Source organism: Chanodichthys erythropterus, chromosome 18 (genome assembly GCF_024489055.1).
Source record: "Chanodichthys erythropterus isolate Z2021 chromosome 18, ASM2448905v1, whole genome shotgun sequence".
Classification (NCBI taxonomy): Eukaryota; Metazoa; Chordata; class Actinopteri; order Cypriniformes; family Xenocyprididae; genus Chanodichthys; species Chanodichthys erythropterus.
Genome location: NC_090238.1, coordinates 12,483,866 through 12,506,357, shown reverse-complemented (window position 1 = coordinate 12,506,357; position 22,492 = coordinate 12,483,866). Strand labels below are relative to the sequence as shown.

The following is a 22,492-nucleotide window of genomic DNA, read 5'->3' as shown; positions in this document are numbered from 1 at the left end:
TACCATGTAGCAACACCCTTCAAACCATGCAGAACATGTTAGCAATGGATTAGAAAATACTGGGAAAGCATTCAGCCTGACTCCAACATTGCTGGCATCTTTTGCGCTGGTTAACGTTAAACAATTTCTTAATGAAGTTGCGATGAAGCAGAAGTAGCGTGGCATACGTCGAAGTACAATGGATTATCGGAAAAAGGTAAAATGTAGGGAGGAGACTTGGTTCTGTTCACCAGTTGTTGATTGGATGGAGGCAGAATGACTGAATGCGAAGAAAGGGGCTGTTCAAATGATTGATGTTTTGCATACATCACTAGAGAGAAAGTCAGTCGTTTCCACTGGAAGATCCAATTTTGACATTTTAATTAAATTATGAGATCAGTTAAAAAAAAGAAACATACATGGAAGAATCATTGACAGCGAGATCAATATCACATATTTAGAAAATAGTAGGGCTGGCCCCTAATATTCGACTAATCGTTAGTCGACTAGAAGAGGCTTAGTCGACCAAAAGTTGCAGTCCATAAAGGACAGACTGTTAACAGTGGGTTCGTGTGGTAATTACAGTATGTTGGGCAGGAAATCCAAACTTTCACCTATCACCCATCAACTTCAAATATGGCTTATCATTTGAAACATGTAAGTAGTAGCAACTTTACATGGCCACTCGCTCTATTAACCTAAATAAATGTGCGCTATTATTAGCCACATATCCAAGTGTTCGTGTGGAGTGTTGAAACTGAAGTATAACGCTTTTACTGCAAGACATGGAGGCGCCGACGCGATCACTTGCATTTTTTCTGATAACAGCGGAAACAACTTAAAATACTCCAACGTTTTTGGTCATACAGATAAGAGTAATGCATGATTCAAAGCATCATAAAGGGTTTTTATTTGTGTAAACTCACAATAACAAGAGAACGTTGTGCCTACGTAAAATAAAGAAAACAAACAGGATGCGATTTCTGCCGTCTCTGTGAACTTAAGTGCGTCAAAAAAATAAAACAACTCAGTGTATACTTTCCTCACAGACATGAGAAATATATCTATAGAAAGCTTGAAATGTCAAGCGATTGTCAACCAATTCAAGTGGAAAACAAATATTCTCAGATTATGTAATCCGTATGAAGCGTGTCCACTACTGTGGAGATGAGGAGTCAGCATCGTCGACTTCATCTCTGCAGCCGAAAACACAGAAAACATTAAATTATTAAAATGTTTACCGTGTGTTCACACCGCCGCCGGCGAGAGCGCCAACAGTCAGTCGCCTTGGCCGCCCGTAGGGTTGTGCCGATGGACAATATCATCGTCCATCGTGATGGCTGACCGACATCACGATGGAAAGACACCATCGTGATGCCACGCCCCCGCCCCGCTCCGCCCCTTTTATTCCCCTCTTATTCCCCTCACGTGCATCCTATTGGAAAGCCTGGATGAGTCATTAGTTGGGAAATAAAATAACCCTTTCGCACGTAAGTTTAAAATATTCTGGTTGACCCCCCAGTGTGAGTTTTTCAAGGCGACCGTTATTTAGAACGTATCGCTTTATGGTTTCCATGGTGACGCGTCATTGCTTGTCATGTCACACACCGCAGCGCTGTATGACTGATGATCTGCTTTTATTTCAGTTTTCCTTTTTTATTCAAAATATTCACTAATTTGTTAACTATAACATGAAATATCTGATATTCCGATTGTCAAATATGTGAAAGTGGATGTGTTTTGCTGTTTAAACAACTTTATAATGATTGCGTTAGTTGAGCTATAAACATTATGGGCGTCGCCATGTTAGTTTGTGCCGCAGGTTCTGTTGGATTCACAACATCTTAAATGTATTTAAACATCCAAAACCTAAAATAAACATTATGTGGTTGAAAACACTGCATATTTGTGAGATATGAAAAGTGCTGCGCGCGTCCATCTCTGGTTTAGCGCCAGCTAAAGCGCACACGCACATTTGAATTTGGCAATTGATCACGTGATGATGCTCTCGCCGCCGGCGGTGTGAACACACAGTAAGACAGTCTCCTTGCTGTTCTTTCATGACACATTCATAATCATTACTTTGGCCGGTGTGCTGTGGCAAACTTTGTGTGCGCTTGAGCGCTGATTAGGCTATGTATTATATATAGGCAATTAAAGGCTCATAATTACGATTTATTTGGCTTAACGTTTTTTTACAGGATGTAATATAAGTCTAAGGTGTCCCCTGAATGTGTCTGTGAAGTTTCAGCTCAAAATACCTCAGATTTTTTTAAATAAATTTTTTTCAACTGCCTATTTTGGGGCATCATTAACTATGCACCGATTCAGGGGCTGCTGGCCCTTTAAATCTCGTGCTCCCTGCCCATTGAGCTCGCAACTCTATAATACAGTGCATTTACAAAGTTCACACAGCTAATATAATCCTCAAATGGATCTTTACAAGATGTTCGTCATGTATGCTGCATGTGAGTATAGTATTTATTTGGATGTTTACATTTGATTCTGAATGAGTTTGATAGTGCTCCGTGGCTAAAGCATAAAACATTACACACTGTTGGAGAGATTTATAAAGAATGAAGTTGTGTTTATGAATTATACAGACTGCAAGTGTTTAAAAATGAAAATAGCGACGGCTCTTGTCTCCGTGAATACAGTAATAAACGATGGTAACTTCAACCAACAGTAGCCTACATTAGCAACATGCTAACGAAACATTTAGAAAGACAATTTACAAATATCACTAAAAATATCATGTAATCATGGATTATGTCAGTTATTATTGCTCCATCTGCCATTTTTCGCTGTTGTTATTGCTTGCTTACCTACTCTGATGATTCAGCTGTGCACAGATCCAGACGTTACTGGCTGCCCTTGTCTAATGCCTTTCATAATGTTGGGAACATGGGCTGGCATATGCAAATATTGGGGGCATACACCCCGACTGTTACGTAACAGTCGGTGTCATGTTGAGATTCACCTGTTCTTCGGAGGTCTTCTAAACAAATGAGATTCATATAATATATAGGAAACAATGGAATTTGAAACTCAGTGTATGTCATTTCCATGTACTGAACTTTTGTTATTCAACTATGTCAAGATAAATTCAATTTTTAATTCTAGGGCACCTTTAATACTTTTATACGTGATTAATCGACTAATCGCTTAAATAAGCGGCTACTATTCAACTTGAAAAATCTTTAGTAGAGGATAGCCCTTGAAAACAGTGAATTTTCGACTTTAAATCTAGTTATTTGTCACACAGTCTTATGTAGGAGCTTTCTAGAATGACTTTGCTTTCAAAATATACACAGGTGTTAGTTCTATAGCTACTGTTTATAATAGGTGAGTGTTTGCTTGCATTAGCTGATTTATTTGTGTGATTTGCTTAGGTAACCTCAACATGCATGAAGAGTTGGAGAAACTAGTTGCGTCATTCCTGGGTGTGGAGTCGGCTATGACTTTCGGCATGGGCTTTGCAACCAACTCTATGAACATTCCTGCATTAGCTGGCAAGGTTTGAAGCTCTAGACCGTTTTGTTTCCTCACTCTCTATTTTCCGGTTTGCCAACTTCTCTCTTCCTAGCTCTTGCTGTGATAATCTATTTAGGCAACTCTTAAAAATCATAGTATCGGCATAGGCGGATCCCATCTTGACCTGTCAGTGCTTGTTTAAATGATGTGTGAATATTTTCCTTTGTTGGTTTAATCACACTGGGTGTATATGTAACATTTTATCACTAGTGCAGAGGGAGGAGATCACTCTAATGGTGTAGATAGACCAACGGTTCCAACTCAAACAGTTTGTGTAGCTCAAACAATGGAATGCACTTGATAAGGCACAAAATGACCACAGGAAATGTGCTCAGCTGCAAGTGAACCAGAGAGATTTCCCAACCTCACTTCCTGTTACAGACCAGGAGAGGTCTAGTGATTTAGTACTGAAACTCTAAGCACTGAATATTGAAACTGATTGATTTTGACCAAAAGACCAAAGGAGCAACGGGACCAAAAGAAGCAACAGAAAGGGTTTTTAAAAGGCTTTAATTCACATTTTAAAAAGACATTCAACAATTAATTAAAAAAATTATTTTATATATTTTTTATGTTATATATACATACACTACTGTTCAAAAATTTGTAATCAGTCAGTTTTTTTTTTTGAAAGAAATGAACACTTTTATTCAGCAAGGATGCATTAAATTGATCAAAAGTGACAGTACAGACTTTGACATTGTTGAAAAGATCTTTAACTTAAGTGAATGCTGTTCTTTTGAACTTAATAAAATAAAAAAAAATAAAAATAAAAATGATCACGGTTTCCAAAAAAAATATTAAGCAGCACAACCGTTTTCAACTGTGATCATAAGAAATGTTTCTTGAGCAGAAAATCAGCATATTAGAATGATTTCTGAAGGAACAAGTGACACTGAAGACTGGAGTAATGATGCTGAAAATTGAACTTTCCCATCACAGGAATAAAAAAAAAAATAATAATAATGTGTATATATATATATTATATATATTATATATTATAATATTTATTTATTTTTTTTACATTTTTCTACATTTTTTATCGAATATATGCAGCCTTGAGCATAAAAACATTTAAATAACTTATCGACCCAAACTTTTGAACACTTGTGTGTGTCCCTCATTTCCATATGTTTTTTTTAATTAGTTTTTGACATTACACCTTTTCGGCTGCTTTTTATATGTGAAAAGTGTTATACAAATAATACAAATAATAATATAATTGTTACTGTCATTAAATATTGACATATATATATATATATATATATATATATATATATATATATATATATATATATATATATATATATATATATATATATATATATATATATAATATATATATATTAGTGCTGTCAAATCGATTAATCACAATTAATCACAATTAATTGCATCTAACAAAAATGTGTGAATATATAATATATGTATATGTGTGTGTGTATGTAGTTAGTTGTTTTTAGATGCAGTCAATTGCGATTAATTGATTTGACAGCACTAATATTTACATATTATCACTAGGGCTGCAACGATTAATCGCGATTAATCGTTTGCAAAATAAAAGTCTGTGTTTACGTAATATATATGTGTGTGTTCTGTGTATAATAATTATGTACATATAAATCACACACATTCATGTATATATTTAAGAAAAATGTTATATTTATATATAAAATATTTGTTTATATGTAATGTAAAATATATATAAATATAATACATGCATATATTTCTAAACTTTATACCTGTATGTGTGTGTATGTATATATACATAATTATTATACACAGAAAACATATATATAACGTTAACACAGACTTTTATTTAGCAAACGATTAATCACGATTAATCAATGCAGCCCTAATTATCACTACAAAGTAAGTATCTACTCAATGACCATTTTCTTACAGTGATCTGACATTTTTTTTTCTGTTTGTAGGGATGTCTGATTCTAAGTGACGAGTTGAACCATGCCTCTCTGGTACTGGGAGCCCGGCTGTCCGGCTCCACCATCCGGGTCTTTAAGCACAATAGTGAGTTTACACTCGCAGGCACATCTCTTATCTTAATATATCTACATATACACACACCCTCACTCGTTATTCACAGCTGTTAACTGCTCAAGGTAAAGAACGATCTTTTGGTGAAGCTCCAATGCATACAAACCACGACCCACGACGCTGCATCTCCTTGAGTAGAAGATTAACAGACCTTAACCCATGTTAAAATCTTGAAGTAAGGTCTTGAAGTTTTATGAGGTTACTTATTTGCAGTCTGGATTGTTTTTGGACTGAATGCCAGTTTGGTTAATGTGTAGTCAAACACTATGAATACAAATGTTATCACTGGAAAGGTCAGCTCCCATTCGCAGTTTAGCGGTGTTATTTTAGATAAATCATTTCAAAAGGCAATTTGGACAGATGACTGACAATGATTAGTAAATGAGCTTCTAAACTGATAAAGTAACTTGAGGTGAATATGTAATGATCCTTGAAACTCTTGAGTCAGATTGTAGAGGCTTGGGAAAACTTCAACAGCACTCTGATTACTTATTTCTGAAGTGCTCAGATCACTTCTCTCACTGACAGTTTGTAATGAATGTATGTGCTGTGATTTCTTAAATTATGACCAAGGACACAGGCAACATTTTAATACACTATGACCCCAGAAAACCAAATAGTTCTCAAATGACCAATGAATGAAACCCACTTTACCAGTAGTTTGTCACTAATATCCTGCCATTTAATCTTTATTTGTTATGAAGACACACCTTACACAAATTTAAAGTAGTCTATGTAGTTATTTTACTGTAGTGTGATCTCATTGTGATACTGTTGGAACCATTATCTATAGATAAAAATATTATATATATGTATATGTATGTATGTATGTATAATAGTTCATTTAATTTTATTATTATTAACATATTTATTATTTTTAGATAGATATTCAGTGGTTCCAAAATACAGAAAATGGTAAAATAGAAAGTTATTTATAATAATAGTTCACAATATTACAGTTTTTACTGTATTTTTGATTATTTGGATCTTGTTCTTTACTTCTTTCAAAAAGAGTAAAATATCTTACAGATGAATAGTAGTGTATTTATTTATTTATTTATTTATTTATTTATTTGTTTGTTTTTTTGTTTCCCACTAGACATGCAGAGCCTGGAGAAGTTGCTCAGAGACGCTATTGTTCATGGCCAGCCCAGAACACATCGACCCTGGAAGAAAATCCTCATTCTTGTGGAGGGCATCTACAGGTGATTAAACACTCCTGGAATTCATCTCATTCATGCAAATGTGTAATTCTGTACTCCTGTGGTTTTCTCAGGTGTGGAACATGTTATCACATTTACACTGCTGCACTGTTTACAGTTTAACCATCGAATGAATTGCCACACATTTAAAAAGTTAAATCTACTCTAACCTGTGCTTTACTTAGCATGGAGGGCTCCATTATACGACTGCCAGAAGTTATAGCCCTGAAAAAGAAGTACAAGGCCTACCTTTACCTGGATGAGGCTCATAGTATCGGGGCATTAGGACCCAGTGGTCAAGGAGTGGTGGAGTATTTTGGACTGGACCCGAAAGATGTAGACATCATGATGGGCACCTTCACAAAGAGCTTCGGTGCTGCTGGTGGATACATAGGAGGGAGGAAGGTATGAAGTTCAAGCGCCAATTTGTAATTTCTGACCAATAGCAGAAGCCCAAACAACAACTTGTTTATATACTCTCTTTATATTTTATATGTTAAAAAGGTTCTTCTGACACTTCTCATCAGTTCAATACATCCTTGCTGAATAAAAGTAAATATCTCTAAAAGTTTGAATGGTAGTTAATATTTGACTTAGTCTTTTGTAAACCTCATAGTTACAGTTAACTTACAGTATATACAAAGCCTACAAAATATTTAGGCATTAGGAAACTGTAAGGGTTATTTTTTGTTTTGTTGCGTTTTAGGGTACATTTACGCGACATAAATGCATTAAAAAACTTTTGCGTTTTTCGAGAACAGATGACAACATTGTCAAAATGATCCCCGTTCACACGGATCTGTGAAAACGACTAAAAATGCTGTATTATTCATGTCAGGCCAGTAGTTTGTGATGTCACTTTATAAAGAAACACTTCACACCTATAGGCTGAACACGTAATATACATGCGCATGACGTCACCATTTTCACACATTTGCTTTTTTCTAGTTTATACGGAGATGAAAATGCTATCATTTTCAAAAACGTGCACTTTTTTCCAGGTCCCCAAATGCCATTGTCATGTAAATAAATAGCCAAAGCGCATAAAGTTTTCCGTTTTTAGTTGAAAATGGTGTCATGTAAACGGCCCCTTAGTTTTGGTCTGTCCGCTTGTGTTCTTATTGGTTCCTATGATTACTTATGAGTAACACACCTGTTCTTTGTTCCGTTGATTAGCCCTGTATATATTTAAGTCCTTATTTTTCCTCAGGTTCTTTGTTTCTTTGTTTCCCTCATGGTTGTTTCTAGTTTCTAGATTCTCCTGCTTGTTCCTTGTTGGATTGATTATTTAAAACTTATTTGTTTTTTACCGCTTCATAACAGCCACATCCTGACAGAAACGTCTTGCATTTTCATTCTTTAGGATTTGATAGACTACCTGCGAACTCACTCTCACAGTGCAATTTACGCCACCTCCATGTCACCTCCTGTCGTGGAGCAAATCATCACTTCTATGAAGTGCATTATGGGAGAGGATGGAACGACAATAGGTGAGTTTTACTGATTTTTCTGCACTTTAATCATGCTTTATTTTAAGAATCTGAGGCACCCAAAAATAAATATTGTCATCATTTACTTACCCTCAATGCCGTTCCAAACCCATATGATTTTATTTCTCAGCTTTCAAGCTTTAAAAAGGAGAGAAAGCACCATAAAAGTTACATAAAAGTAGTATCGTCCAGATGACGATAGCTTTGTGTGAGATGAGACTGAAATTTAAGAAGGGTGTGTTGGATCAGGGTTGGATCTGAACTCTGCAGGTAGGTAGGAACAGGATTGGGCACCCCTGATTTAAAGTATATAATGACACCCTTTTTGTTTTGGGTGAACTATCCCTAAGTTGAGTATATATGTCAACTGTGCATCATTCGGTGCACCACAAGGTGGCAGGATTGATCTAAAAATAGATAATCAGCTTGCAAGGATGTACCATGGATGGTCTTCAGTATTTTGAAGCTGCTTTACATCATATTTGTACCTTTATTTACCTGGCAGAAGGTGTTTTTTGTTTTTTGTTTTAAAACCAAAGTGTGCTAGAACTTGCATATTGCAACAGATAATTCATATTATAGCATAGATACAAATCAAGATGCCAGACATTAAATCACACTACTGATCAAGAGTCATTTGTTCTGTTCACAAGATGAATGTGTTAGGATTAGCAAAATCAGCCCAGACTTCTGTATGTTCGCCAATATTCATGAGAGTTTGTGTGTGTGTGTCAGTCGTGTAGTAAACGCATTCCCTGTCCTCCTCCATGTGTAATTTCCTGTTCACATGTATAGTACATCTGCACATCATTGACTGAAAAGCATCCCTTTACTTTGTCAACTCCATTGTTCTTGTCTTTGCTTTATCGACCGTTTTATTTCACTGTGAAAATACAATCTTTAGGTTTGTTTGCTCTGTGCGCTCTGGATAAACTTGGCCCAGAAATTGAAATAAGTGTTTCTCGAGGATCACTTTGAAGTGAGATGAGGTGGGGGGGGGGATAGATCTGTCGATGTGAGATTTTTCTTCATACAATTTCCCAGTGCTCATAAAATGAGACTGATTAGTTCAACAGCTGTACACAAACTGTGTCCAGGTAAAATATTTAGCTCAAAGTTTAAACTTCAGAAATGTGTTAACAATTACCCATGTAACAACTAGTGTGATCTGGCCCTATGGTTAGACCCACCAAACTGCCTCTTTTCCTCCCTGCCACTCAATCAACGTTGGCAGCTACAACAAACAGGCTCAGGCCCAGGTGAAGTGCTCAATATGACAAATATGAGAATAAAATTGCTTGGCTAAGGGCTATTTTCATCTCACCACAAAGACTTATTGTTCCCATCATCCTTGAAGATGTCTCCTGAGAATATCTTGCTCTCTCCCAGTGACTTTTTTCTTCTCATTCACCTGCTGACGGACTTTCACCAGCATCCCACGTTGATGCAAAAAAGCTCTGGACTCTTGACTTAAGAGATTGTCCTGCTCTTTCCTGCTCTTTCTGGCATTAATAAGGTGTTTTCTTTTATATAAAACTGGCCTGGTTTCACAGGCAGGGCTTTGCCTGAACCAGGATTAGGCCTTAGTTCAATTAGGATATTTAAGTAGCTTTTATAAACGTTCAATAGAAAAAAAAAACATTACTGGTGTGCATCTTGAGACAAAACAATGGCACAGACATAATTAAAATATGTCAGTACAAGTTGCTTTCAGTTAAAACGGCTCAAACATGTATTTTAGTCTAGGACTAGCACTAGAACACTGTGGTGTGTACCCAACATTTAAAAATAAAAGGCATTAAAGGGTTAGTTCACCCAAAAATGAAAATAATGTAATTTATTACTCACCCTCATGTCGTTCTACACCTGTAAGACCTTCGTTCATCTTCAGAACACAAATTAAGATATTTTGATTAAATCCTAAAGCTCAGTGAGGCCTGCATTGACAGCAATGACACTGTAACTCTCAAGATCCATAAAGCTACTAAAAACATATTTAAAACAGTTCATGTGAGTTCAGTGGTTCTACCTTAATATTATAAAGTGATGAGAATATTTTTTGTGCACCAAAATTTTCAACAATATATTGTGATGGCCAATTTCAAAACGCTGCTTCAGAGTGTTACGAATCAAATCAGTGGTTCGGAGTGCCAAAGTCACGTGATTTCAGCAGTTTAGCCGTTTGATAGGAGATCCGAATCACTGATTCAATTCGGAAAGCTGTGTTTTGAAATCGGGCCATCACTATATTGTTGAAAAGTCGTTATTTTGTTTTTTTGGCGCACAAAAGGTATTATCGTCACTTTATAATATTAAGGTAGAACCACTGAACTCACATGAATTCACATCGGATTTAATCAAAATATCTTAATTTGTGTTCTGAAGATGAGTGAAGGTCTTACGAGTGTAGAACAACATGAGGGTGAATAATAAATGACATTATTTAAATTTTTGGGTGAACTAACCCTTTAATGCCTTTTATTTTTAAATGCTAGGTACACACCACAAGATAATCGGGCCGATTTCTCCCCTTTAATCCTAGGTATCCATGATACCATGATATTTTTAGTGATATTTGTAAATTGTCTTTCTAAATGTTTCGTTAGCATGTTGCTAATGTACTGTTAAATGTGATTAAAGTTACCATCATTTCTTACTGTATTCACTGAGACGAGAGCCGTCGCTATTTTCATTTTTCACTTGCAGTCTGTATAATTGATAAACACAACTTCATTCTTTATAAATCTCTCCAACAGTGTGTAATGTTAGCTTTAGCCACGGAGCACTATCAAATTCATTCAGAATCAAATGTAAACATCAGAATAAATATTATACTCACATGATCCGGCGCATGCATGCAGTATGCATGACAAACATCTTGTAAAGATCCATTTGAGGGTTATATTAGCTGTGTAAACTTTGTAAATGCACTGTAATATAGTCGAGAGCTCGGGGGGCAGGGGGCGCGCGATTTAAAGGGGCCGCAGCCTGAATCAGTGCATAGTTAATGATGCTTCAAAATAGGCAGTTAAAAAAATCTATAGGGTATTTTGAGCTGAAACTTCACAGACACAGTCACGGGACACCTTAGACTTATATTACATCTTGTAAAAACTGGTTCTAGGGCACCTTTAAGAATGACTGAACCTGTTCGGAAGAATGTCGGAGGCACCCCAATCGTGAATCGTAAATATTCAACATGTTGAATATTAACGATCAGAAATCCTGATGCGTGGGGGGAACCCCGAGGGCAAACACGCACTCTCTGGAGATTATCACGTGAAACAAAACAATATCCAATCAGAAAGCGAGCTGACAAACAAAGTTATGGCGCAACACAAAGTTAAATGGATTTGGACAGCAGAGATTGAGGATCAGCTTGTCGATTTGTGGCAACAGCATGAGTGTCTATACAACGTGTCCTGTAAAAAAAAACAAAATCATTCCAAACACTATCAACGCAATTCCTGCCTATCGTCCGTCATATTTACTCTGAAGTCTCTAGAGATTTTGCGAGATTTCCCATGTTCACAGTCAGGACTTTGGTTGAAAATCTGTTTGTGTGTGGTGTGCTGTCTTTGTCACATCAACGTTCAGTTTCACAAATGGGTATAATCTTAGAAGGGTGAACAAATAAGGTTTTTGGTCATCACAATAAAAATAACATTTGAAGTGCTGGAAAAATGTTGTGTGAACGTGTCTATTTACAGACACAGCATTTTTTTATTCAAACGTTCCCATTAGCTTCGTCTTTATTGCAATCAATAAAACGGGTTTATTGGCAAATTAGGCAAGTGTATCTATCATATACATGATATATATCATTATCTTGAATTAAAATTTATCATATCACGAAATAGGGCTGGGACAGTAAATCGATTCATCTAGATTCGTGGATCGATTTTGAGGTTTTCAGAATGCATCGCGATTCTCTCTCAAATTGGTTCTGCGCTTAGTTTTTAACAGCAGATGGCGCTCTAGGCTGGTTTTTAACCACACACTCAAATGCTCACAAAGAGCGCTGAAGAATGCTCGTGCGTTCGGCTGAGTCTGAGAATGTACTTGCATCTCAGAATGCTTTTATGACGTTAGATTAATGTAAACAGCCCACTGCAAACACCCTTGTAATTCGCTTCAACCTTTTCAAACTTTATGAATGATTATTTTATAGAAGGTTCAAGTGGAAGCAAGCAGAGTACTGGTGTTTGTAAAGCATGCAGTGCCATCTGCTGTTAAAAACTAAGCCCAGAATCAATTAGAGAGAGATTTCGGAAAATCTCAGAATTGATCCAGAATCATTTCTCCATTCACGCTTTAACGATTTGTCCCTGCCCTATTATGAAATACGAATTTGGTTATATCGCCCAGGATTTATCCAGAACTTCAAAGAATTGTTGTGCGACATTATTTGAATGCAATTGGAGCTTTTAGGTGCACACAGTAATAACAGGTTACCGATTAACCGATGACATTTATTGTAGATTAACTGATATTGGAGCATGCAAGAGTGAGAACAAAGGTGGACCCAAACAATCAGAGTGTTTGTGTGGGTTTGTTGGGGGTTGATCCACAAAGAAAACTAATCAAGCAAAGGTCAACTGGGAGACATCCTGTGTATCCTCATGGGAACTGAAACCGTTTCGTTCCCTCTTTCTTTGGTCCTTTCATTCTCGATTTCTGTGGCCCACCCCAGCCTCACTTGTTCTGTTCTGTTTTACCCATAAGTCAGAGGCAGTCATGTTTGATTTGAAGCCTGCAGCTCTGTATTGATCTGACAAGTGACTTCAGTGTGAACAAATTGTCTCCAGCACTCATTTACTGCCAGGCTTACATTTTATATTCTTTCATAATGTGCCATTTAATTTCACTTGTTTTAAAACAAAGATTCCGATCACAACTTTATAGCTTATGCAATATTAAATTGTTTCAATAGTTCTTGAAGACAGTTTGACTCCTACTTAATTCATATGCCGAGTTTGTTGTGGATGTCATACTTGGAGGTTCACTGTACACTCTAATTTTAGCCAATGTGGTGATTTCATCATCGGTCGTTCATTTGTTGTAGTTCTTTATTTGAATTTGTCCTTTCCTCCATGCACAATGCAAAATTCCTATTCCCAATGAGTATTTTCCTGTTAAAATATCTAATAATATTTTAAAGAAGATCGGTTTAGATGTGAAGCAACACTGTGTACTATATCAAGACTTCAAGATTTATCTTTTATATTCAATATAACTGTATTTTATCTAATTGCACTGGCAGATTTTTTTCCCACTTGTTTTAAGTATAAACTTGTTAAAAACAAGTGAAAAAAATCTGTCGGTGCAATAAAAACACTTATATTCAAGATAATGAAAACAAGTCTTAAAATCTTATGCATTGTTGCTTCTCAAGTAATTGTTTTAAGAATTTTTATATATTTTTACTGGAAAACAAGTCAATTAAAAACTAATTTTTTTGCAGTTTAATGAGGCAGTTTTGCGGTTTGTCCTGGCCTAAATTTTCAATTCAGAATACAGATGCAGATGCTATACAGTCTAGTGGTTTCATAGTCCGACGTGTCCCTGGCCTGAGGGGAAATAAAGTTTTCTTTCGATCAGATCTGGCTTTCAAACCATCCAAAACTCCTGCCGTCCCCACACAAACATGCAGTTAAGAAATATTCCTCGCCTTGTTTGTTCTTAGGAGAAAATGAGCTCAAAGAGAGAATTTGGAAGATTCTGCCTCGTAAATCACAGTAGTTACCCAAGTTGGCATTTTTATCTTGTGGTAATTGGCATACCTGATCTCATTGTTAAGTCTGATTACTTTTCTGTACACACAGGCAGACTTGACAAACACTGGACATTCATCTTTGTCTTGAGGTGTTGACTTGCTCTGCGAGAGAGAGCAGATACACATGTTTTAGGTGTAAGAATGTGTTTACCCACACCCCCCTTAGAGCAGGGTAATGAATTGTTATTCCAGATGTTATGATGTGCTTCTGTTTCTTTGACACTTCCATTGTTGTGCAAGTATTTCAGACAAGCAGACCTACCCTGTCTTGCATCCATTGACGACTAGAGCTGCAACATCTAATCTAATAATAAAAAGTAACCAACAACAGACTTCATTTTCGATTTATAGGGTCTTTGCACGATGCACACAGAAACTCTGTGGCATCGATGATTCCACAAAGAACCTTTTAAAGGGTTAGTTCAACCAAAAATGAACATTCTGTCATTAATTACTTAGGGGTTGTGGAGCGACATGAGCGTAAGACCTTCAGAACACAAATTAAGGTATTTTTGATAATCTGATGGCTCAGTGAGGCCTGCACTGACAGCAAGAAAATTAACACTTTAAAATGCCCAGAAAGCTACTAAAGACGCATTTAAAACAGTTCATGTGAGTACAGTGGTTCAACCTTAATGTAGTGATGGGCGATTTCAAAAAGCTGCTTCATGAAGCTTCGAAGCTTTACGAATCTTTTGTTTAGAATCGGTGGTTTTGAGCGCATATCAAACTGCCAAAGTCACGTGAATCATTGAAATTTGGTTTATTGAAATCACGTGACTTTGGCAGTTTGATATGCGCTCCAAACCACTGATTCGAAACAAAAGATTTGTTAAGCTTCGAAGCTTCATGAAGCAGTGTTTTGAAATCGCCCATCACTAGATATTGTTGAATAAAGTCGTTATTTTGTGTTTGTTTTTGGCACACAAAAAGTATTTTTGTCGCTTCATAACATTTAAGTTTGAACCACTGTTTTAACCCTTAAATGCATACCTTGGGTCTTTAGTGACCCGGGACGTCATTCACTACCCTCCTCCTCGTTCATTTTTTAAACTTAGACATCAACCTTCTTGGTATAACCTCAATCAATTCATTATAAAGAATATAACAAGAAAAAAAAATCATAAAAATTATAAAAGTGCCTATTTTTGAATTAATTTTTTGTAAAAATTGTATAGGGTCGCTAACGACCCGAGGTGTGTATCACTGTACGTATATTTTTTCTGCACAACACTGATTGAATCTTAAATGACAGAATAAGTGCAATTCACCTTTATTCCACAAGGTGGCAATGTCTGATACACAATGCTGAAGTGACAACTCATTCAGACAGAAAACGAAATAAGAAAAACATGAAATGGCTCAGCGATTTACTGCAGAGCAAGTACTGTAACTCTTACTGGATGGATCTGGTGAAGCTGTTAGCGATCGAAATATTGATTTTGAAGATGTTGAAAATGATATAGTTTTGAGAATACGTTTGAGAGCGTGAATGAGCTCATATTCGTGACCTCAAACATAAAATTAGCCCATTATTTGCTGAATTTACTGGGAAATGAGCTCTGAAGAGGACAGTGATGATGGCATAAAACATCTGCTCAAACGGAGCCTTTTCAAGCTCCAAAAGGTAACAAAATATTCTTTATTTTATTCTTCTGTAATTATTACTCTAATATCAGAGGAGTTTTATATTATTGCGACAGGTAGAGATCCTTCCGTGTTAGATATAGATCTGGGTCGATAAAGACCCGAATATGTAAGAATGATTGGCGAAACAGTCATGCATTTAAGGTTAAAATAGTCTTTAGTAGATTTCTGGGCATCGGAACGTATTATCTTACTGTCAGTGGAGGCCTCACTGAGCCATCAGATTTCATCAAAAATATCTTAATTTGTGTTCTGAAGATGAACAAAGGTCTTACGGGTGTGGAACGACATGAGAGTAATTAATGACAGAATTTTCATTTTTGGGTGTACTAACCCTTTAACATCTATGGAACCTCTCCATTCCACAATTTCTTTATAGAGAAAAAGGGTTCTTTAGGTTATTAAAATGTCCTTTACACTAAGAAAAACATGGTTCTTTTAAGAACAGTTCACTAAAAGGTTCAAAAAACCTTTTGGAACGTTTATTTTTAAGAGTGTATTATCACTTTACAGTAGCAAAAACTGCATTTCCATTGAAAAACACATTTGAAAAATAGAGCAACCACCTCCATCAGGTGCGTGTACTGATTAATGTGCTTGAGAGTGGATTTTCCCTTGTGCGCTTGCTGGTTATATTTTTATCTGCAGTTGTCAATTCATGCAAGAATTTCACATCTTTGGAAGCAAGCAAGTCTTTGTTAAACTTCTCTAAATGAGTACAAATACACACAAACCCATTAAACGTAGTGCAGTGGAAAGAAAGGTACAATAATGTTGGCAGTATGTTGCTGGACATTAAATTTAGCTTTTAAATTGACAACATGTACTTGAAATCCTGCATGTAAAGCAAATAATGGTATTTTTATGAATATAATATCTTTTATAGATATACACTACTGTTCAAAAGTTTGGGGTCGGTAAGATTTTTTAATGTTTTTGAAACATAGGCTTCATTTATTTAATCAGAAATACAGTAAAAACGGTAATATCATGAAATATTGTTTCAGTTTAAATGAACTTTTTTCTATTTGAATATATTTTTAAAATAATCATTGTGAAATAATTTATTCTTGTGATAGCAAAGCTGACTCCATTCTCTAATGTTACATAATTGCTGATTTAGCACTCAAGAAACATTTCTTATTATTATTATCAGAGTTGAAAACAGTTGTACAGCTTAATATTTTATTTTTGAGTTCAGTCTTTTTTTACTCTCACTTTACTTTGATCAGTTTAATGCGTAGTTGCTTCATTTCTTTCAAAACAAAACAAAAAATCTGACCCCAAACTTTTATACAGTAATGTACAATGTCTCTGACATGAAAAGTGATGTTACTTTGATCAGAGGAGTGAATATGAATGGCTGTGAAATGAATCAACCTGTAAGCGGATGTAAAATCCCCATTCACTTTCCGCCGAGTTGGACGGCAACATCAGGATCGGGGACAGATGCTAGCTTGTGACCATCATAGCCCATGAATGATTGAGGCCACAGATTTGAGCCTGGAAGGAGCTGCTGTGCTTCCTGTTGCCCTTCTCCTGAGAGGTCCTCGTAAGGGGCGAGGAGGCTTTCGGCACGTCAGCCACCCTCAGCTCCATACTGGTGCTTTTACTTATCTCCTCCCTTCAGATGAAAAGGAAGTGAGAAGGAACTGGCGTTTCAAAAAAGGGAAACAGTCCCCACATCTGGAAGCTCTTTTGGTCCCTTTCGCTGCCTCTCTCGCTTCAGATCCTCCAGCTCCGGGTCTGGAAGAAGTTAGCGGGGGTGTGCGTTGTGAAACTAGCTGTTGAAAAGGTACCCCAGAAAGATTTACTTTGGAGACTCGCGCTCCACCTCGGTGCTCTCGCCCTCCCCCAACACCCTACGGCCCTTGCTCGCTATCAGCGGCCCAATGTTGGGCAGCTTGAACTTCCGTTAATGGCTATTGCTTTCAGATGCTCATTTTCATAGAGTTGTCCACCTGAGATGTTTGCGTAACTGATCAGTTCTCTTCAGCCATTCATTAGAACCTCCACAGGATCCTCAATTGTTAGGGCTGTCAAACATAATGGCCACAATTTAACTGATTTTGATGAGAACAGGTCTCCAACCATGTTTCATTTATTCTCATCAGGTTTCTTTGAGTGACTCAGCTACTTTTTACACTATTAAAGGTGCAATGTGTAAAATTCAGGAGGGTCTATTGACAGAACTGCAATATAATATACATAACTATGTTTTCAGTGGTGCATAAAGACCTTACATAATGAACCGTTATGTTTTTATTAACTTAGAATGAGCCATTTCTATCACATACACCACGGGTCCCCCCTCCATGAATTTAATTTAAAGTATTGTTGTTGTTTTTTTATGTTTCATTTTGAATGTCTGGTTACATTTTTAAAATATGTTAATGCTCAGCTTGAGTGTAATTTAAAAAATGCAACCAGAGAAGTTCAAAAGCATCTAAACACCAAAGAATTTATTCAATTGCTCCAAATATATACATTTGCACTATTGTTTGAAAGTTTGGGGTCTGTAAAGTTTTTTTTTTTTTTTTTTTTTTTTTTTTATGTTTTTGAAAAGTCTCTTATGCTAGGCTGCATTTACTGGATCAAAAATAATATTGTGAAATTTTTGTATAATTGAAATGTATTTTAAAATGTAAATGTATTCCTGTGACAGCAAAGCTGAATTTTCAGCCTTACTCCAGTCTTCAGTGACACATGATCCTTCAGAAACCATTCTTATATTCTTTGAACGTTCTTTTGACATTATAAATGTATTTACTGTCACGTTTCATCAATTTAACACATCCTTGTTGAATAAAGGTATAACTTGAACAGAAAACAACTGACCCTAAACTTTTGAACAGTACTGTATATTTTTATTCACTGAATATTAGTGTTTAAATTAGATTACAATATTCGAAATGGTTTTCAAAATGAGTTTGAATTAGACTAGAAACTACAGGAATATTGATGTGAATGAAAATATATTAATGAAATGTGTTCACTTTCAAATAAAATTTTCCTGATAATTTACTCACCCCCATGTCATCCAAGATGTTCATGTCCATCTTTCTTCAGTCGAAAAGAAATTAAGGTTTTGATGAAAACATTCAAGGATTATTCTCTTTATAGCGGAATTCAGTGACCTCCAAACGGTTGAAGGTCAAAATTACAGTTTCAGTGCAGCTTTAAATAGCTTTAAACGATACCAGACGAGGAATAAGGGTCTTATCTAGCGAAACGATTTACATTTACATTTTTTTTTTTTAAATGACCAGTGCTTCCGCCAAAACCACACTTTCGTATTTTTCAAAAAGCTTACAGTGTATGCCCTACGCCTTCCCTATTCAACCTACGGAACGAACGCAGCGGTAATTCCGTTAGTAGAATTGTATTGTTTAAAGCTATTTGAAGCTGCACTGAAACTAGAATTTTGACCTTCAACCGTTTGGAGGCCATTGAAGTCCACTATAAGGAGAATAATCCTGGAATATTTTCATCAAAAACCTTAATTTCTTTTTGACTGAAGAAAGAAAGACATGAACATCTTGGATGACATGGGGGTGAGTAAATCATCAGTAAAATTTTATTTGAAAGTGAACTAATTCTTTAATCTTCTGTGAAAACACAAAAGAAGATATTTTTAAAATGTCTCAGTGTTTTCTTGTCCATTCAGTGAAAGTCAGTGTGGTCCAGTGTTGTTTTGAACCTCAATGACTTTAATTGTATGGACCAAAACAGATGAAACATTCTTCAAAATATCATCTTTTGTGTCCTACAGAAGAAAGAAAGTCAAGCTTTGAATGACGTGAGGATGACAACGTTTTAATTTGGTGTAAACTAGCAAATACTAAAACATTTAATCTGAAAATTGATAACCACTGCCAAAGATCATAGCGCTACTTTATTCAGCCGAGGAACCAATTGTAGGAGTCACCAGGAACTAAATTGGGCTTCCATTGTGTTCAGCGTCACACATTGGCTCGGCTTAATTTCCTTAACACAAAGCGGCTGACCCGGTCATGACTCGTGGAACCTGCTTTATCTGTCAGTGGCCAATTTACATTGGGGGATTGAGGAAGGAGTCCAGTTTCACAGCCAGTCTCCTTTCAAAAGGGCTCATCAGATAGAACCTCAATAGCCCTGTTATATTATTGACTAGGCCGAATTGTTTATTTATGACCACTAAAAAGCAGAATTTTACAAGGCCAGACAGAATGTTAAGTCATAACAGCAAAGCAACTTTTCGGGACCTTATAGTTGTCACCCTACAGGCACGGCAAGAATGACAATTACTAGATTTTTGGCGTCTGAATGACACCGGGGTGAGACATTGTCACAGAGCAGGAAATTCCTCCGTTCAAGCTTTTAGAATGCGTGGAATGTTTGACGAAGCAGAACCAAGGCTTTCGGAAACGTAAGACCTTAAGCATGGCTCTCAGATCACTGCGGTGGACTAAGTGTTTTAAGAGCTCCATTGACGTGGATCGCTAAGCAATCCTCCCCCCGGGAACATACGTCCCACTTCAAGTGGGAGCTGTTGAAAAATCAACACACTAATTTTTCTGTTTTGTCTGGATTTTTGGAACCATTCTGGAAGATTGCTTGCAGTATAATTCTCATCAGTGTATTCTTCTTCCGCACCAGTCACGCATTGGATCATTGCAGGCTCTTGTAACCTGCAGCACCAGGGCTTTGTTTAGCCAGCTGATTAAAATCTCCCTGACATTAAACATCAAGCTTTGACGGATCTGAATTGAGATAAAAAGCACTTTGGAAACATAGATAGTAAACATCTGATGCTTTTTCTGTGTGCAACGAGCATGTGCCTTGATATCGCGGGGGAATGTTAAAGTGTGGTATAAAATGAGCAGGTTTTAAATATTTCTTCTTGAACAGTTTCAGATCTACCGATCGTGGAGGCTTAAGTATAAAGTTTATAGTTCAGGTGGTCGACTTTCCTAGTATCTGAGGTAATGAGTTTTGTGGCTTGGTGAATTTTAATTGTCCGATCGCATGAAAGGCTGTGGAAAAAGATGTGGAGTGCCAGATGACAGAATCTTTTTTTTTTTTTTCTGAAAACTACAGCTCAATGTTTTGGGTGCGTTTCTTGGTTTCAGGCCGTTCACGTATCCAGCGGTTGGCTGAAAACACAGTCTATTTCCGTAGGAGACTGCGGGAGATGGGATTCATCATCTACGGCAACAATGACTCACCTGTGGTACCCATGATGCTCTACATGCCCGCCAAAATCGGGTCAGTCTTTTCCTCTCACCCTCTCTCCAATGTCTCCGTATAATCTATTAAAGGAACACTTCACAAAATAATTCTTCACACTCATGTCGTTTCAAACCCGTATGCTGGTATTTTGTTTAAAGGAACACAAAAGGAGAAATTTTGAATAATTTCTTACGTCCTGTGTACATACTACATCTGTCAAGCTTTAAAAAGGTAATAAAATCATCATAAATGCTGTCTATACAACTTATGCACTGTGTTCCAAGTGTTTAAAGCCTCGTGATAGCTTTGTATGATGAACAAGCCAAAAGTGAAGTAATTTTTCCATGAAACAACGTATAAAGCTCGCAAAATCAAATGAATTGTGTGTATGATTTGACTTGAGTCAGTCATTTGAAGAACAGACTGAAATTCAATCTTCCAAAGTGTTTTGTTCATCCTTTTCAGCATTCTTCCTTTGTGTTCCAATGAGATTTTTTTATTATTTATATGCTTTTATAGTATTTAGTAATATTTTGAATTGGCTTTTATTTTTATACTTTTAATTTTAGTTTAATTTTATGTGCTTTTGTCAGTTTTTATTCATCTTTTATTTGTGTATAGCTTTAATTTATTTCAGTTTTAGTACTTTTAAAGGTGCTCTAGAATCGAAAATTGAATTTACCTAGGCATAGTTAAATAATTAGAGTTCTGTACATGGAAATGACATACAGTGAGTCTCAAACACCATTGTTTCCTCCTTATGTAAATTTGATTTGTGCAAAAGACCTCTGAAGAACAGGCGAATCTCAACATAAAACCGACTGTGACGCAGCAGTCGGGATCATTAATATGTATGACCCCAATATTTGCATATACCAGCTCATGTTCAAAGGCATTAGACAAGGCAGTATTAACGTCTGGAGCTGCACAGCCGAATCATCAGACTTTATGCAGGTAAACAAGCAAGGACAACAGTGAAAAATGGCAGATGGAGCAATAATAACTGACATGATCCATGATATCATGATATTTTTAGTGATATTTGCAAATTGTCTTTCTAAATGTTTCGTTAGCATGTTGCTAATGTATTGTTAAATGTGGTTAAAGTTACCATTGTTTCTCACTGTATTCACGGAGACAAGAACCATGTTGTTATTTTCATTATTACTTACAGTCTGTATAATTCATAAACACAACTTCATTCTTTATAAATCTCTCCAACGGTGTGTAATGTTAGCTTTAGCCCTGTTAGCCGCAGCATAGGCTACTATCAAACTCATTCAGAATCAAATGTAAACATCCAAATAAATACCATACTTGCATGATCTGATATGCTGCATGACGAACACTTTGTAAAGATCCATTTTGAGGGTTATATTAGCTGTATGAACTTTGTTTATGCAATGTATTATAGAGCTGCGAGCTTGGGGGCGGGGAGCGCGAGCATTTAAAGGGGACACGCGCTGAAACGGCGCATTTATAATTATGCCCCAAAATCGGCAGTTAAAAAATTAAATAATAAAAAATCTATGGGGTATTTTGAGCTGAAACTTCACAGACACATTTAGGGGACACCTTAGACTTATATTACATCTTGTGAA

General features: G+C 36.4%; 1 protein-coding gene across 2 annotated transcripts in view; it reads left to right on the top strand.

Moving 5' to 3' along the window:
* sptlc2a (serine palmitoyltransferase, long chain base subunit 2a) overlaps positions 1–22,492 on the top strand; it is a 33,710-nt gene that overhangs the window by 4,298 nt on the left and 6,920 nt on the right. For both annotated transcript variants that reach the window (XM_067367458.1, XM_067367457.1), the window contains 6 exons: positions 3,372–3,496; positions 5,445–5,538; positions 6,665–6,770; positions 6,953–7,172; positions 8,131–8,257; positions 20,792–20,927. In XM_067367458.1, the coding sequence (XP_067223559.1) occupies positions 3,372–3,496; positions 5,445–5,538; positions 6,665–6,770; positions 6,953–7,172; positions 8,131–8,257; positions 20,792–20,927 (808 nt within the window). The remainder of the gene's footprint in view (positions 1–3,371; positions 3,497–5,444; positions 5,539–6,664; positions 6,771–6,952; positions 7,173–8,130; positions 8,258–20,791; positions 20,928–22,492) is intronic.